Source organism: Eucalyptus grandis, chromosome 3 (assembly GCF_016545825.1).
Source record: "Eucalyptus grandis isolate ANBG69807.140 chromosome 3, ASM1654582v1, whole genome shotgun sequence".
Lineage (NCBI taxonomy): Eukaryota > Viridiplantae > Streptophyta > Magnoliopsida > Myrtales > Myrtaceae > Eucalyptus > Eucalyptus grandis.
The window spans coordinates 70,622,121-70,640,954 of record NC_052614.1 but is presented as its reverse complement, the minus strand read 5'-3'; the positions used below and the strand labels follow the sequence as shown (position 1 = coordinate 70,640,954).

Here is an 18,834-nt window from a genome sequence, read left to right as displayed (position 1 = left end):
CGTCTGAATCATCTGACGAAGAAGAAACCTGCTGTAACAAATTTTTTGCATGTAAAAGAGAATCGGTCCCACCAATTCCTTTCAAATAATCTTAAGCAATTTCATCATCAACATCTGAACCACTATCAGACATGTCCTCGGAGTCATCACTTTCAGAAGAATCTGTTGCTCCATCCTTCTCAGCCGAGTCCGACCCTGAGTCTTCCTCATCGTTTCTCCTCAAATTCGATCTCCTCTTGCCTCCAGCCATGTCCGAGCTCGCGAATCAACTTCGATTTTCGGACCAAAAAAAAAAAAAAGAAATCAACTTGGATTGAATTTTCTGACCTAGTTGATCGATCGATTGAGATCGATTTGGGGGCGACGACGAGAGAAAGGGATCACCTCCTCCCGCGTGTGGTTTCCTTGCCTTGGGGGAAGCGGTCGCATCTGGACCGTTGGCGATTCGCTGTGGGCCGCAAGGGGACTCGTGGACGGCTGTGATGCGGCGGCGGGGGCTCTTTCTCTTTGGGAATATGCGAGAATCGATACCATCGGCCAATCAGCATGGCCTTTTGGGATTTTCGTGGACAACTAGTCTAGCTAGGCGGAGTTCGATCTTGATACAACACTAATATAATTGGACAACAACTTCACTGGTTGCTTTATATAAGTTTGTTGTGTTTGGAAGGCTGAAGATGTCCTTGGGGACAATCCTTGATCAGCGCATCATGATGCAAAATCATAGGAAAACTTCGAGTTCCCACGGTAGCAAATTAAATTTTTAATTTAGTTTGCTCTCCAATTTGCATTAGCCTCATAGACTAGATGGGCTGTGAAAGATTCAGTGTGGAAGAGAAATTGTTTCGAGAAGGTGAACGGGGGACTGTATATTTTTGTTGGCAATTTGGTTGCAATTTGGCAATTTGGCTTACTCTCCATGCCTGCAGATCGAGTGACTTTTGAGGTCAAAGGCCATAGGTATTCGTGCTGCCTTTGAGCTTGTGGCCATGGCCTTGAGTGCAACGTTAAAGCTCTAACAATTAACATTGGTGTGGTGGAAGATAAAGGGATGGGGGAGAAAAATGTGGTGGGAGAGGGGGGGTTGGTTCTCTCTTTTTCTTTGGGTCTAAGGGTTTGTTTGTCTTTTTAACTGGGGCCTTTCTCTCAAAATGCATATTGCGCTTTTTCAAAAGTGGGGATGGTTTTTCCAAGATTCTCTATATTTTTTCCTCCTTTTTTTTTTTTTTTGTGGAAAAAAGGGCAAGATACCTTAATTATATGTTATTTGATATAATAATTCTCTTTTACACGTTAAACTTGCTTCTACATATTTCAGGTAATCTATAAGGTCAATGTTATATGATGTGTAACTTTATCACAATCCCTCCTCTGGAGCTAAGCTCCTAGCATAATGTTAGAATGTCATTCTGCGCAGATAAGACTAGCAAAAGTAGTCATGAAAATGCAAATTTGACCATGAATTTAACTATCCCACGAGACACTCCAACATAAGTGAACTTTTATTAAAGTTAGAAATCGATAACCTAACCAAATTGCGAGTGAGCCATTAACCTATGACTCTGATGGACATGTAGTCCTTCATGTTATATTGTCAAGCAAGAGGAGTTTTATGTCTCAAATGATTTCCAATTGGACCGAGTGATATACAGAGATGAAAATTTTCATTTGGAAATGAAAGCAAATGTGCTATGGAAAAAATATCAAAGGTGAGAAGAGACAGCTGTGATTTTCTAGTATCGTTTATTATCAATAGTAGCATGATCACCTAACCAAATAGAGATAAGCTAGCAACTACATAAAAATCACCTTTTTGAAAGAGCGAAGGATCACGCCATGTATTGTCTTCAAGGAAATTAGAACAAGACCTTATTCAACTGTGAAGGTGAAAACTTACATTAACATAATGCCGATCAATGACAATAACAAATAACAAGAAAAAAAACCCAATCCTGCCATTACCTGGAAATGCATAATGAGAGAACCTAAATTGTTCGGCCACTGGACAATTTTCGAAAACCATCTTGCACAAGATAGTAGCATGTGATGAACAAGCTCCGACATGTGGTGATAATTAGTTCCACATAATGAAACCATCCCTGCTGCCAGTGGGGGTTGATGAACAGAACAATCGGAATTACTAGTAAAACCATTGTGTATGACACTCCAAAGCTGATATAGAATGTCTCTCCATCTATGAAACCATCTTCTTTAGCTTTCTTGTGTGATTTTGTTGCTGAGCAATTAACATTAATGGTTGTCGAACAGTCATTACTCAATGGTAGACCACATAAAAGATGGTTTCCGTAGTAACTGCTTTCATCGAATGACCCAAATTGATTTTTGTTTGGTATGGCTCCTGACAAGTCGTTGTAAGACACATTGAAGACTCCCAAAAAATTTAACCGAGTGAGCTCTTCGGGGATAGAACCAATCAAGTTGTTGTAGGAAAGGTCAATGCTCTCTATCTGTGTGAGGTTTGACAATGACATTGGTATATGTCCCGTAAGCTTGTTGTGCGACAGATTCAACACAACTATGTCTTGTGAGAATGCAATCTCTGGTGGGATCTCCCCGCTAAATTGGTTGCAAGAAAAATCTAGTCCTACCATGTTAAGGAGTGCGTAGCCTTTATAAGCATCAAATCTTCTTTTTGCTGTGAACCCAACAATATGTGGAATTTGCCATGCTTTGTCTCCCATAAATTTATAGTGGTAGAACTCCTTATTAAAGGACCAGTGGATTCTAATTGTCCTCACATAAGACAAAGGTGACAATTTGTGACGTCTCTCTCCGAAACACGGTATTAAATCCACCTTATCAGGATATCCTATAGAGGAGAAATTTATGGGTCCCAAGCAAATAGGTAATGGACCAAACAGATTGTTTTCAGAAAGATCGATCATACTTAAGCTTTTTAATCTGCACAATTGCTTGGGAAATGTTCCATAGAAGCTATTACCTCTCAGTAAAAGAATGCTTAATTGAGAGAGGTTACCTAGCCAATAGGGTATGCTTCCCAAGAACTCATTTTCACTCAAATCCAAGGTCACCAATTTGGAGTTGTTAGGGAGCAAATGCACGATTGAACCATTCAATTTGTTTCCATTCAGATGGATATGTCTCAACTTCGGTGCTATGAAAGATGATGCTAATGAACCAGAGAGATTGTTGTCAGACAAAGCTAAATACTCGAGGTCAGGAAGATTAAAGAGTCCTTGAGGGATGAGGCCATTTAGTTTATTTTTGGACAAGTTAAGGACCCTAAGCCTTGACATGTTTGCAATCACTCTGGGAAGCTTACCAATGAAAAAGTTGTTGCTAACGTCCAATTGGAACGGATTTATGAGTGATGAAAGAAAAGAGAGATCTCCAGTGAACATGTTGTTCTCTAAGTGTAGGCATAACCAATTTAGGTTCTTGGTGTCATCGGAAAACACAATTTCTCCTTGCAAGTTGTTATATGCTACATTGAGTTTATACAATGATGAGTTGCTATCTAGTAACTGGATAGGTAGTCTCCCGGAGAAATTGTTGTGGGAAAGGTCTAAGGAATTTAGGGATTTTATATTACCCAGTTCAGATGGAATATTCCCTTCCAATCTGTTGGCCGATAGATTAAGGTGGGACAGATTTGGGACATTTAAACAAAATTCGGTTGTGAGCTCTCCTCTCATGCCGTTGTTGGACATGTCCATCACCGAAAGATTACGAAGGGTCATTAGTGGAACCTCAAGTGTCGCAAATAAGTTATTTGCCATAAGAAGGTTTTCCAACTTAGTGTTGTTTTCCAACAACCAAGCTGGAAAGGGACCCGCAATGTCATTCGAGGAGAGATCAATGGTTCTCAGGTCATATTGATGATTGAGAAAGCCAAGAGAAGTTACTTTGAATCCTTTCGATAGACTATTTGACATACTAAAGTCCTTCAATTGGAACCTCAGGATCGAAGACGCAACTTTGGAATCAGTTGTTAGTTTGTTGTCATCAAGCAAGAGGACCTTCAATCTTGAATAGTTTGCAAGTGGGCTGAGTGATGAGGGGATATCAAAATAATTACCCGAAATGGAAAGCAATTCGAGTGAGGTAAGACTAGTGAGGGGAGATGAGGCGACATTATCTGTGAATTCATTGTCTTCAAGAAATAGAACCCGAATAGATGTCATGTTTCGCCAACATGCAGGAAGCCCGCCAGTAATTCCATTATTGCTAAGATCCAGCTCTTCTAGTTTTACGAGGTTACACAAGCCTGTTATTGATATCACAAGTCAATTCAATTACAATGGTAGACATCGGAACGTATAACAAGGGTATAACAAGGACATACATGCACATTAAGGATTCATTTTATGTCCCAATTTTACTCTAAGAGGTTAGGACTTACTCTGACCTGATAGTTTGCCATTAAGACTGGTGCTGTATGAAGACAGCAACCTAAGAGATGTCAAAGGACCAAGGCTGGAAAGGATGCCCATGGTGGTGTTCAACGAAGAATAATCCAAGATGAGATGTTCCAACTTACTGAAGTTATGGAAATCTTCCCAGAAAACAAAAGATTATTGAACATCAGATTTCCTTGCACATACATAATCAAGAAATGGCATAGAAATATCATAAGTGAATGGAATATTTTAATAAAAACTTAGGCTCTGTTGGTTCGTGGAAAATATGACGTTTCTCGAAAATGTTTTCCAATGAGTAATTTTTTTTAGAAAAATGACAATATTTTCCGATTGTAGGTTGAAATCTGAAAATGAACTAGAAAATATTTTCCATCATTTGGTATGGAAAATCTAATTTGATTTTCATCTGTGTACTCCTTCCAATAATATTTTATTTTTATTCTAAAAAAATAATTTTTAATTATTATTTTTTCTTTTTTCTTTTTTCCTTCTTGTTTGGTTGATCACCAGAGGTGACATCAAGATTGCTCGAGACAAACGAGCTTGAGCCTTGTTAGATTGGCGAAGCCTCGGTCTTTGGCAAGCTTGTCCTTCACCTGTGATCAATCGTTGGTAGTCGTCATAGTTGCCGATCGAATGAGGAAGTAGGAAAAATAATAAGAAGGAAAAAAGAAAGAAAGAAAGAAAGAAAGAAAGAAATTAAATATTTGATTTATTAAAAATGAAAACAAGAAAAAAATAATTAAAAAGAGTGCATGGAGGAAAATAGGTTTAGGTGAAATAAAGAGAATGGAAAAATGATTTCCTCATTTTCCCCACTTTTGAAAATGCGTCTTCCATTGTAGGAAAATATTTTCCTTCACTTAATTATTTTCCGTAACTTGAATGCTGGAAAATCTGAAAAACATTTTCTTAAAAATTGTTTTCCGCAAAACAAACGGAGCGTTATCATGAGCATACATTTATTAATGGGTTTGACTAACCTTGAGTAGTAATAGTTCCTTCTATTGTATTATATTGGAGAGAAAGGATCTTGAGGGATGACAGTGCCCCTAATGCTCGCACGACGGTCCCCACATCCTTCAAGTGGACACCATCCAGGTAGAGGTTCTCTAAGTGGCTCAAGTTTTTGATGCCTACCAATAAAATTCCAAGAAAATAACTTGCTTGGCAATAAAGTTGTGAAAGCACCCACGCGCATGCTTTGCGACAGGAATCTTTTGAATTAGGCAACATTTCTATATGGAAAGAGAAGGGGGTCCCAATTTATGACATCTATATTCTCAATATGATGCACATGTAAAGCTATAAGAGATATTGCATGAAAACTGAAACAATACCTTCAACAATTGCTGCTATAATGACTGCATTACAACTTATGTCTAGCTCCTTTAAATTATTGAAACAGCCTAATTTATCCATGAACCTTGCTAACTCAAGTCAAACATGGTGATTTGTCCCGAATTATGAACATAGAATAAGTTGGAGAAACTATCATTCACATTTAAAGTCTCATTCAAATGTTGTTTTGGAGAATAGACACATGAGAGTCATAATTGTACCGCAAATAGGTAGAATAGAATTATCCAAAGAAAATAATGAAAACACCCATGCGGATGTCTGGGAATAGGAATCTTTTGAATCAGCAACATTTCTATATGGAAAGAGAAGAGATGACTTCTATAGTCTTAATATGAATCACATGTAAAGGTATTAAAGAGCATGCATGAATCGTAATCTAGTTAGTTTAATTTATGAATACAAACGAGGATTCTACATGAAAATTGAAACAATACCTTCAGTAATAGCTGCTACATCAACTGGATTATCACTTATGTCAAGCTCCTTTAAATTACTGAAACCACCTAATTTATCCACAAGCATTGCTAACTCAAGTCAAGGATGGTGATTTTGTATGGAATTATGAATAGAGAATAAGCTGGAGAAACTATCATTCACATGTGAAGTCCCATTCAAATGTTGTTTTGAAGCATAGACACATGAGAGTCGGAATTGTACTGTGAACGGGTAAAATAGAATTATCTAGAGTAAATAATGAAGCACCCACACATATACCTTGGGATAGGAATCTTTTGAATTAGTAACATTTCTATATGGAAAGAGAAAGGGTTTGCAATATATGACTTCTTTATTCTTAATATGAAGCACACATATAGGTATTAAAGAGCCCGCCTACATGACTGACAAGCTAGTTAGTTTAATTTACGAATAAAAATGAGGTTCCTACATGAAAACTAAAATAGTACCTTCAGCAATAGCCATTACATCAACTGCGTTATCACTTATGTCCAACTCCATTAAATTGCTAAAACCACCTAATTTTTCCACAAACAATGTTAACTCATGTCAAGGATGGCGACTTTGTACTAAATTATAAGTAGAGAATAAGTCGGAGAAATTTACCATTCACATGTAAAGTCCCGCTCAAATTATTGTATATGAGGGATAGATGCCGGAGAGATGGAATTGTACTAAGAATAGATAGAATAGAATGATCCAGAAAGTTATCGCTCAAGTCAAGCACCTCTAGTTTGCTTAGCCTTGAAGATAGCAAGTTTGGTTCTACAAACAAACAATAAAAAGCAGTAAAAGCTGCAGAAATCTATTCAAGAGCACGTGCAACAAATAGATATTGCCATTTCAAGGGGAAATATGTCATAAACTTGTGAATAAATGATGACATGGACATAATCATCTATGATGCAGGAAGTGAGTAAGAACCTAAACATGATTAACTTATGAGTTCATTAGATAATGAGTATCTCTTTTTTATAGGAAATGGACGAACGTTGAATTTATACCTTCTGGTGCAATCCACCCTCCTAAATAGTTGGAGGACAAGTTAAGGCTCTTGAGTTCTTGAAAGGGAATAAGTAGAGAAGCGTTTAGATACCAAATTTTGGAGCCGAAACGGTCATATCTTGAAGAGGAAAGCATTAGCTGAGTGACTCGTCCTGTGGTGGGGTTGCACTCAACACCTTGCCAGCTGCAACAATTGAAAGATGATCCCCCGGCGTCCACCCCATATGTCAAGTTCAATGTGGCATTGAGCGCTAAGAGGGCAACCCTTTCTTGCTCTCGACACCCATGAGAGCCACATAAACATGCAATACCCCAAACCACCACAAACACCCACAGTGCTTCCTTTTTCATGACTGCAGATTCGAGTGACCAAACTTTATATGAATCGCACTTTGGAGTTAACATCCTTTTTGCAAGTTAAAGAAATTTTATAGGAGTTCAACGGCACCTGTGCTTGAGTGTGAAACTTGTGGTCATGGCCAAAGTTTTGGTCATAATTTTTCCACGCGCTTTCTTTTGTACAACCAATAAGAAAATCCCAAGTAGGCGATTAAAGTCCACCGAAAATTTGACCGCAAGAGTTCATTGTATTTGCTACTGGGGCCCTTGGCAGTTGGTATCAATTCCAATTGGAGTTCATCGAGTTAGGTTCACTTGGAAAATGCCCTCCATTAATGCGAGATCAATGCATATGAGCCATTAAATCATGTGCATCTCACATTGTCTCATAAAATTCACCTGTGAAAATACATCAGGCTCACATAATTGTAGCTCTTTGGGATTGTTGTAATTGATTGGAGCGCTTAGCGATTTCTAGCTCGAGAAGTCGGGAATCACCCATTGATCCCACTATTTTCATGCAAACTAGCCTTCTACACCAATCAACTTTTTTGTATTTAATCGGTCTATAGGACTTGCGGGGCATTTCAAAAAACTTTCAGATAACCTAGTCTTCACGGTCCGAGCCATCAAGTATAAAACAAAAGGCGTTAGTGCGGTATTTCTGCCCACTCCAAAAACAATTGTTCGGAGAGTGTACGGGTCAAATGTGGTGAACTCGTGCGTGTCTACCCGGAATTCCATTACGCGCCTAATCCCTCTTCCCGAAAGTGGAAGACCCCCCGGCCCCTTGCTTGGGTGGTGGGGCCCCCCACGATTGTAAAAATAAAAAGTCTCGCAAGTGCGAGGGAGGGGAAGAAGAAGGGGTAGGGTTGCTGTGAGTTTGACGCGTGTACAGTCCCGCGTTGGGGCCCCACCCGGGTGGGGTGAGGGTCCCGCCTCCCCAGCTAAAAGTCCAAATCCCTTATTTATTGCGCGACTTCTGTAGAGGGGGAGGACGATGGCGGAGGAGGTGCAATGAACCACTATCAGACATGTCCTCGGAGTCATCACATTCAAAAGAATCTGTCGCTCCATCCTGCTCAGCCGACCCCGACTCTGAGTCTTCCTCATCACTATATGCCACAACATCATCCTCACCATCTTCCTCATCGGATATATCTTCCGTATATATTTTCAATCCCCCAATTGATACAAACCCAGAATTTTTCTTCGTGGATGTATCCTATGACAAAAGCTGAGCCCCCTTTTCAGCTGCTCCAGAGTCAAAGCTCTCACGATAATCCACTTCCTGCTCAGGCGATGACATGCCACTCTGTGACTCTTCTTGATTTTCCATTTTCCCTGATGATGCTTCGATTCCCGTTGGAGCTGCATCGTATTCATTACAATAACCCAATCCTCTGTGTGAGCTATCACCCAGAACAAAATCTGAATGATACTCATAACTGATATTTGCTTGATCCACTGACGATGGCCCTTCATCTACATAAGCAACAATTTGGCTGTCCTTTGAACCACACAGAATGAAGGGCTGAGAAAATTCCATTTTATTTTCTCCATTTGTATCTCCGAACGTCGATACTGGATGCAAACCATCCTGTAAAAGAATTTAACTAACCCAGATCAACACGAGTGAGAGACTGAGATCAGCGAATGGACCGAGTGATATACGTAGATGAAAATTTTCATTCGGAAATGAAAGCAAATGTGCTATGGCAAAAATAACAACGGTGAGAAGAGACAGTTGTGTTTTTCTAGTATTGTTTTTTATCACTAGTAGCATGATCACCTAACCAAATAGAGATGAGCTAGCAACTACATAAAAACCACCTTCTCAAAAGAGCAAAGGATCACACCATGTATTGTCTTCAAGGAAATTAGAACAAGACTTTATTCAGTTGTGAAGGTGAAAACTTACATTAACGTAATGTTGATCAATGACAATAACAAGTAACAGGAAAAAACCCAATCCTACCATTACCTAGAAATGCATAACGAGAGAACCTAAATTGTTCGGCCACTGGACAATTTTCGAAAACCATCCTGCACAAAATAGCAGCATGTGATGAACAAGCTCCGACATGTGGTGATAACCAATTCCACATAATGAAACCATCCTTGCTGCCATTAGGGGTTGATGAACAGAACAATCGGAATTACTAGTAAAACCGTCATGTATGACATTCCGAAGCTGATATAGAATGTCTCTCCATCTATGAAACCATCTTCTTTAGCTTTCCCATGTGATTTTGTTGCCGAGCAATTAACATTAATGGTTGTCGAACAATCATTACTCAACAGCAAACCACACAGAAGATGGTTTCCGTAGTAACTGCTTTCATCAAATGACCCAAACTGATTTTTGTTTGGTATGGCTCCTGACAAGTTGTTGTAAGACACATTGAAGACTCCCATAAAATTCAACCGAGTGAGCTCTTCAGGGATAGAACTAGTCAAGTTGTTGTAGGAAAGGTCAATGCTCTCTATCTGTGTGAGGTTCGACAATGACATCGGTATATGTCCTGTAAGCTTGTTGTGTGACAGATTCAACACAATCATGTCCTGTGAGATTGCAATCTCTGGTGGGATCTCCCCGCTAAATTGGTTGCAAGAAAAATCTAGTCCTACCATGTTAAGGAGTGCGTAGCCTTTATAAGCATAAAATCTTCTTTTTGCCGTGAACCCAACAATATGTGGAATTTGCCATGCTTCCTTTACTAGAAATCTATCATGGTCGTACCTGGTATGGCTTCTAATTGTGCTCACATAAGGAATAGATGGCGATTCTATATATGATAACCATGTTGAAGCTACCTTATCAGCATATCCTGTAGAGGAGAAATTTATGGGTCCCAAGCAAATAGGTAATGGACCAAACAGATTGTTTTTAGAAAGATCGATCACACTTAAGCTTTTCAATCTACACGATTGCTTGGGAAATGTTCCATAGAAGCGATTACCTCTCAGTAAAAGAATGCTTAATTGAGAGAGGTTACCTAGCCAATAGGGTATGCTTCCAAAGAACTCATTTTCACTCAAATCCAAGGTCACCAAATTGGAGCTGTTAGGGAGCAGATGCACGATTGAACCATTCAATTTGTTCCCATTCAGATGGATATGTGTCAACTCCGGTCCTATGAAAGATGATGGTAATGAACCAGAGAGATTGTTGTCAGACAAAGCCAAATACTCGAGACGAGGATGATTAAAGAGTCCTTGAGGGATGAGGCCATTTAGCTTATTTTTGGACAAGTCAAGGAGCGCAAGCCTTGACATGTTTGCAATCACTCTAGGAAGCTTACCAATGAAAAAGTTGTTGCTAACGTCCAATCGGAACAGATTTATGAGTAAAGAGAGATCCAATGAACATGTTACACTCTAAGTGTAGGTCTGACAAATTTAGGTTCTTGGTGTCGTCGGAAAACACGATTCCTCGTTGCAAGTTGTTATATGCTACGTTGAGTCTACGCAATGATAAGTTGCTATCTAGTAACTGGATAGGTAGTCCCTCGGAGAAATTGTTGTGGGAAAGGTTTAAGGAATATAGGGATTTTATACAAACCAGTTCATATGGAATATTCCCTTCTAATTTGTTGGCTGATAGATTAAGGTTGGACAGATTTGGGAAATTTAAACAAAATTCAGTCGTGAGCTCTCCTCTCATGTCGTTGTTGGACATGTCCATCATCGAAAGATTACGAAGGGTCATCAATGGAACCTCAACTATTGCAAATAAGTTATTTGCCATAAAAAGGTTTTCCAACTTAGTGTTGTTTTCCAACAACCAAGCTAGAAAGGGACCCAGAATGTCATTTGAGGAGAGATCAATGGTTCTCAGGTCATATTGATGATTGAGAAAGCCAAGAGAAGTCACTTTGAATCCTTTCGATAGACTATTTGACATTCTAAAAATTGTCAATTGGAACCTTGGGATCAAAGACACAACTTTGGAATCAATTGTTAGGTTGTTGTCATCAAGCAAGAGGACCTTAAGTCTTGAATAGTTTGCAAGTGGGCTGAGTGATGAGGGGATATCAAAATAATTACCCGAAATGGAGAGCAATTCGAGTGAGGTAATGAGGCGACATTATCAGTGAATTCATTGTCTTCAAGAAATAGAACCCGAATAGATGTCATGTTTCACCAGCATGTAGGAAGCTCACCAGTAATTCTGTTACTGCTAAGATCCAGCTCTTTTAGTTTTACGAGGTTACACAAGCCTGTTATTGATATCACAAGTCAATTCAATTACAATGGTAGATATCGAAACATATAACAAGGACATACACGCACATGAAGGATTCATTTTATGTCCAAGTTTTACACTGAGGGATTAGGACTTACTCTGATCTGATAGTTTGTCATTAAGACCGGTGTTGTATGAGGACAACAATCTAAGAGATGTCAAAGGACCAAGGCTGTAAAGGATTCCCATGGTGGTGTTCAACGAAGAATGATCCAAGATGAGCTGTTCCAACTTACTGAAGTTATGGAAATCTTCCCAAAAAACAAAAGATTATTGAACATCAGATTTCCTTACATAGACATAATCAAGAAATGGCATAGAAATATCATGAGTGAATGGAATATTTTAATAAAAACTTAGGCTATGTTTGTTTCGCAGAAAATATTACTTTTCTCAAAAATGTTTTCCAAGAAGTCATTTTTTAAGAAAAATGACAATATTTTCTGATATTAGGCTAAAATCTGAAAATGAACTAGAAAATATTTTCCACCATTTGGTATGGAAAATCCAATTTGATTTTCATCCGTGTACTCCTTTCAAAAATATCTTTTTATTTTTCTTTTTTTTTTTCCTTCTTTTCCGGTTCATCACCATCCACAAGTGACATCAAGATTGCCCGAGGTAGACGAGCTCGAGCCTTGTTAGAATGGTGAAGCCTCGGCCTTTGGCGAGCTTGTCCTTCGCCTATGGTCAGTCGTTGGCAGTCATCATAGTCGGCGATCAAATGAGGAAGAAAGAAATATAATAAGAAGGAAAAAAAAAAGAAAGAAAGAAAGAAAGGAAGAAGTTAAATATTTTATTTTTAAAATTTGAGAAAAGAAAAACAATTAAAAAGATAGCATGGAGGAAAATAGGTTTTGGTGAAAGAAAGAGAATGGAAAATGATTCTCATTTTCCCCACTTTTGAAAATGCCGTTTCCATTGTAGGAAAATATTTTCCTTCACTTATTTGTTTTTCGTAACCTAAACGAGAGAAAATCTGGAAAATATTTTCTTAGAAATTGTTTTCCACAAAACGAATGGAGCGTTATTATGAGTATACATTTACTAACGGGTTTGACTAACCTTGAGTAGTAATCGTTCCTTCTAGTGTATTATCTTGGAGAGAAAGGATCTTGAGGGATGATAGTGCCCCTAATGCTCGCACGATGGTCCCCACATCCTTCAAGTGGACATCATCCAGGTAGAGGTTCTCTAAGTGGCTCAAGTTTTTTATGCCTACCAGTAAAATTCCAAGAAAATAACTTGCTTGCCAATAAAGTTGTGAAAGCACCCATGCGAATACTTCACGACAGGAATCTTTTGAATCAGGCAGCATTTCTATATGGAAAGAGAAGGGGGTCCTAATTTATGACTTCTATATTCTCAATATGACGCACATGTAAAGCTATGAGAGATACTGCATGAAAACTGAAACAATACCTTTAACAGTAGCTGCTGCATTGACTGCATTACAACTTATGTCTAGCTCCTTTAAATGATTGAAACAACCTAATTTATCCATGAACCTTGCTAACTCAAGTCAAGGATGGCGATTTTGTCCGGAATTATGAACATAGAATAAGTCGGAGAATCTATCATTCACATTTGAAGTCCCATTCAAATGTTGTTTTGGAGAATAGACACATAAGAGTCGAAATTGTACCACGAACAGGTTGAATAGAATTATCTAGAGAAAATAATGAAAACACCCATGCGGATGTCTAGGAATAGGAATCTTTTAAATCAGCAACATTTCTATATGGAAAGAGAAGGGATGGCTTCTATATTCTTAATATGAAGCACATGTAAAGGTATTAAAGAGCATGCATGAATCATAGTCGAGTTAGTTTAATTTATGAATACAAACGAGGATTCTACATGAAAACTGAAATAATACCTTCAGCAATAGCCGCTACATTGACTGGATTACCACTTCTGCCCAACTCCTTTAAATTATTGAAACCACCTAATTTATCCACAAGCATTGCTAACTCAAGTCAAGGATGGTGATTTTGTATGGAATTATGAACAAAGAATAAGCTGAAGAAACTATCATTCACATGTGAAGTCCCATTCAAATGTTGGTTTGAAGCATGGACACCTAAGAGTCGAAATTGTACCATGAATGGGTAAAATAGAATTATCTAGAGTAAAAAATGAAGGCACCCATACATATGCCTTGGGATAGGAATCTTTTGAATCAGTAACATTTCTATATGGAAAGAGAAGGGGGTTGCAATATATGACTTCTTTATTCTTAATATGACGCACACGTATAGGTATCAAAGAGCCTGCCTACATGAATCACAAGCTACTTAGTTTAACTTACGAATAAAAATGAGGTTCCTACATGAAAACTGAAACGGTACCTTCAGCAATAGCCACTGCATCAATTGCGTTATAACTCATATCCAACTCCATCAAATTACTAAAAGCACCTAATTTTTCCACAAATAATGTTAACTCAAGTCAAGGATTGCGATTTTATACTGAATTATAAGCAGAGAATAAGTTGGAGAAATTTACCATCCACATGTAAAGTCCCACTCAAATTACTTTTTCTGAGGATCAGATGTTGGAGAGATGGAATTGTATCGAGAATGGATAGAATATAATGATCCATAAAGTTCCCTCTCAAGTCAAGCACCTCTAGTTTGCTCCGCCTTGAAGATAGCAAGTGTGGTTCTGCAAACAAACAATAAAAAGCAGTAAAAGCTGCAGAAATCCATTCAGCGACACGTGCAAATAGATATTGCCATTTCAAGGGGAAATACGTCGTAGACTCGTGAATAAATGATGACGTGGACATAATCATCTATGATGTAGGAAGTGAGTAAGAACCTAGATGTGATTAACTTATGAGATCATTATATAATGATTATCTCTTTTTTTTTATAGGAAATGGACGAACGCCGAATTTATACCTTCTGGTGCAATCCACCCTCCTAAATAGTTGAAAGACAAGTCGAGGCTCTTGAGTTCTTCAAAGGGAAGAAGTAGAGAAGCATTTAGGTACCAAGTTTTGGAGCCGAAACAGTGATAACTCGAACCAAAGAACTTTAGCTGAGTGATTCATCCTGTGGTGAGGTTGCACTCAACACCTAACCAGCTGCAACAGTTAAAATATGATCCCTTGGCGTCCACCATATATGTTAGATCCAATGTGGCATTGAGCGCTAAGAGGGCAACCCTTTCTTGCTCCCGACACCCATGAGAGCCACATAAACATGCAATACCCCAAATCACCACAAACGCCCACAGTGCTTCCTTTTCATGACTGCAAATTTGAGTGGCCAAACTTTATATGGATCACACTCTGGAGTTAACATCTTTTTTGCAAGTTAGAGCAATTTTATAAGAGTTGAGCAGCGCCTCTGCTTGAGTGTGAAACTTGTGGTCATGGCCAAAGTCTTGGTCATCTTTAAAGATGAATGTAGCTCAGCCACTTTTGGTGACAAGGTTAATTAGTGTGCCAAGCAGGGAATGTATGTTACGCAATGGCCAGATTTCGTTGGCGGAGAATTTTCCAATAGTCTCTATTGGCATAATTTTTCCACGCGGTTAGTCTAACCTAGCCTAGTCAACCATTTTCATTTATATGACTAATTCAATCTCTATCCAAAGTAAAGCACAAGCCTTGTGATTTACTTGGAACTTTCGGCAAAAAGTGATCTTGACTAGAGGCATCTCAAAAGTAGACATGTTGTAAAAGTAAAGCGAAAATTGACAAGATCTTGCTATTAAAACAACGCAAAAACATTGAAGAAATAGACGGGGAACAACAAAGATACCAAATATTTATGTGATTCGGTCCAAATATTGGTACCTACCCGTTGGGAGAGCCGGCGATAAATAATTCAATGTAATCAGAGAATTAGAGTTATAATTGCTTACACACTCGAGTATTTCCCACACCTAGATTAAGACCAAACTCAAAAGTGTTTACAAATAAACAAATTAATTAGATGTAAAGCTCACAGTGCAAATCACTGTGTGTTTAAGCCTAAAGCCAAACCCTTTGGACAGCTAATTCAAGAGCGTCCATACATTCTTTCTTTTGTTCTTTGTGCGGTGGCTCAATTTCAAAAGGAACCCCCTATTTGGCTTCTTTAGTAAAGGAAACCCAAGAAAGCAAAAGCTTGCTTTTAATTTATTTTCTTTTCTCTAACCACTTCCTGAACCCACGCGCTTTCTTTTGTACAACCAATAAGAAAATCCCAAGTAGGCAATTAAAGTCCGCGGAAAATTTGATCGTAAGAGTTCACTGTATTTGCTACTGGGGCCCTTGACAACTGTCAACAAAAAAATTTCTCCATCAATGTTTAACAAGCCGGAGTCTACACGCCCAAACCTCCCAAATTGAACTTGTATCTTTTTCTTACCCAACATCCAAGCAACATCCTCTCAAAACTTTTACATTTGAAGGTTTAGATGTAATCATGAATACATCCCACCAAATAAAAGAAATTCTCCAATATATACGCCATTCACAGAAAGACTTTTGGATTTCTTTCTTATCCAATTAGGTTAGATCACATAACAGCTCAAAATCAAGACATATTTTTGCAACTATCTACCTTGCCTCGATATTTGTAACTAAGTCATAATGTTCATCATCCATGCCATTTTCTCAATGCCCTAATGGATGGATGACAATTGCACTCAAGTAAAGCTGAAGTTTCATCAAACGAACATGCTTGATCATCATGTCTAACGAGTTCTCTACCTTCAACCTTCACTTGATGTTTGTAATGTATTTATATGGACTCATTTTTATCGAAGGAAAGCACGAGCAAAACCGAAAGAAATGGACCTCGTCGAGGGGCCAAAGACGAGGTCTTGACAAGATGTTGAGTAATGCCAGTTCGACAAGACGCCCCCTTCGACGGAGAGGCCGGCTCTGATCGATGTTGAGGCGTCGAATCCTCCTCCCCTCCATCTTCTTCCGCCGCACCCATCGCCACCGGACTCGCTGCTGCTCTGGTTGAAGCTGCCACTGCCGTCGGTGCCGCTGCCACCGCCGCCGTTTCTCCTCGAATTCAATCTCCTCTTGCCTCCAGCCATGTCCAAGCTCGCGAATCAACTTCGATTGAATTTTCTGACCTAATCGATCGATCGATCGAGATCGATTTTGGGGTGACGACTAGAGAAAGGGATCACCTCCTCCTGCATGGGGTTTCCTACCTTAGGGGAAACAGTCGCATCTGGACCATTGGTGATTCGCCGCGGGACGCAAGGGGACTCGTGGACGGCTGTGATGCGGCGGCGGGAGCTTGGGGATATCATAATCCGCTACGCAAACAGCTGTGGCGTGGGCTCTCTTTGGGAATATGCGAGAATGGCCATTGAGTTTTTGCATATCCTGTATGATTTATTCGTCAACACATAAAAGATCTCTAAGTAGAGACAGTTTCTTTATTACTGGAATGAAGTTGGATTGCACGCAAACTAGCTTTCCTAGATGCTCATATCTTTTTATCAGAGATACCACGTTGATATAATTGGACAATAACTTCACTGGTTGCCCTCTTAAAACGTGGAGATGTTGTCTGCCCAGTATACAGTTTCGACAAAAGGCTACATCCTAAGTTGCGCTTTCTTGAATGGTTTTCTTTCTTAGCATGTTCATGATCTCTTCTATCCTTCGTCGGAAACCATAAAACTGAAACGACAGTTGGTCCGGGGCAGGTGTGGACGTGGAATTCTGCGTCCAACGACCCCTTTCTGTCCATGACTTTGCGTTCTCGACTTGAGAGTGGCATGTTGAGACATTGATGGAAGATGATGGTGATGACTTGTGGGCGATCCCCATTTCCTGAAATTAAAGGGTACTAAATGTAGAATTTCCGAATTTAGATGAAATTGGAGGACGAGGCCGATCAAAAGGGAAACTTAATTTTGCACTCTGCAGTTGTTTCCTCCACGAGAGTTCGTAATTTTCGAGCATATCTAGTATGTGTTAATGAGTCCATTAAAGGCATTACCTAATTTGTCGTTCCATAAAGAAAGTCATGGTTGATTTCACATAGAGAATTGATAGCCTGGCTTAGTCCGATGAATAAGAAAAATGATTAATACTCTTAAAAACCCCAAACTAGAATACCTATCACAATTTTATTTCAAACGAATTTTTTAACCATGAAAAACCCTAAATTGATACATTTGTGATAAATTTATCTCAAGTGATCACAAAAAACTCCAAACTTGTACATTTGTAACAAATTTACCTTAAATTAATTTATTCGATCGCCACAAATCCCAAACTAATACATTTATGACAAATATATCATTTGTGAAATTGGATTAATAATACAAAAAACCACAAAAATGGTACAACTGTGACAAACATATATTAAATCCCAAACTAAAACAACAGTCTACATTCAACTAAGTAATTTGACCATAAAATTTAACAGAAACTAACATAGGCTAAATTTGTCACAAATATACTAGTTTGTGGTAAGTTTGTCAAAGATATACCAGTTTGAAGTTTTTTGTGGTCAAAAAATTAGTTTATAGTAAATTTATCACAAATGTACCAGTTTGTGGTTTTTCAGGGTATTAACCTTAAAGAAAAATTACATAAATAATGACATCATGGTGATAAAAGATGACATAATAGGGAGACCAGATAGATATTTCAGATTAAATCTTTTTACCAATCACTTTCCTCTTGATGTAATGGCTATGTGTTCCATAAAATTGAAAATGGACTGAGTCCGTGTGTGAATTGGGATCTCAAAAGCATATCTCTTGGGACCCTTGATTAGGGGCATCACTAGCAACAAAATTCCATGACTTGTTAAACGGGCCATTGACTTGACTTGCATTTTAAGGGACAACGACCTCGCATCGGTGCCTGAGCCCGATTTATATGGCGGTCACTCATCGACCATAATAGTATCAACGTTATAACGAATTCAAACAGTCATTTTTGGTAGAAACCGCGTGAGATCTACGTAAGACCAATCTTTTTTATCATTCCAATTTCATTTAGATACATGTACTGGATTCATGCAAAGATGCCTCCGTCAACCC

At 38.7% G+C, this 18,834-nt stretch overlaps 2 protein-coding genes across 2 annotated transcripts; both read right to left on the bottom strand.

The window, feature by feature from the left end:
* Positions 1 to 1,985: 1,985 nt before the first annotated feature.
* LOC108957060 (receptor-like protein 15) lies at positions 1,986 to 7,577 on the bottom strand. The gene is made up of 7 exons (XM_039309997.1): positions 7,226 to 7,577; positions 6,828 to 6,986; positions 6,671 to 6,739; positions 6,200 to 6,268; positions 5,387 to 5,539; positions 4,385 to 4,537; positions 1,986 to 4,249 (listed from the first exon to the last, which is right to left on the bottom strand). Exons 1-7 carry the CDS (start codon positions 7,575 to 7,577, stop codon positions 1,986 to 1,988), a joined length of 3,219 nt encoding a protein of 1,072 aa, XP_039165931.1.
* A 1,213-nt stretch (positions 7,578 to 8,790) lies between these two features.
* Positions 8,791 to 16,860, bottom strand: LOC104429424 (receptor-like protein 9b). Its single transcript, XM_039309996.1, has 12 exons — positions 16,610 to 16,860; positions 14,721 to 14,839; positions 14,323 to 14,481; positions 14,166 to 14,234; positions 13,694 to 13,762; positions 12,880 to 13,032; positions 11,913 to 12,065; positions 11,732 to 11,788; positions 11,131 to 11,450; positions 10,529 to 10,865; positions 9,729 to 10,396; positions 8,791 to 9,165 (listed from the first exon to the last, which is right to left on the bottom strand). The coding sequence occupies exons 1-12, from the start codon at positions 16,858 to 16,860 to the stop codon at positions 8,791 to 8,793; spliced, it is 2,730 nt and encodes a 909-aa protein (XP_039165930.1).
* Between the last annotated feature and the right edge of the window lie 1,974 nt (positions 16,861 to 18,834).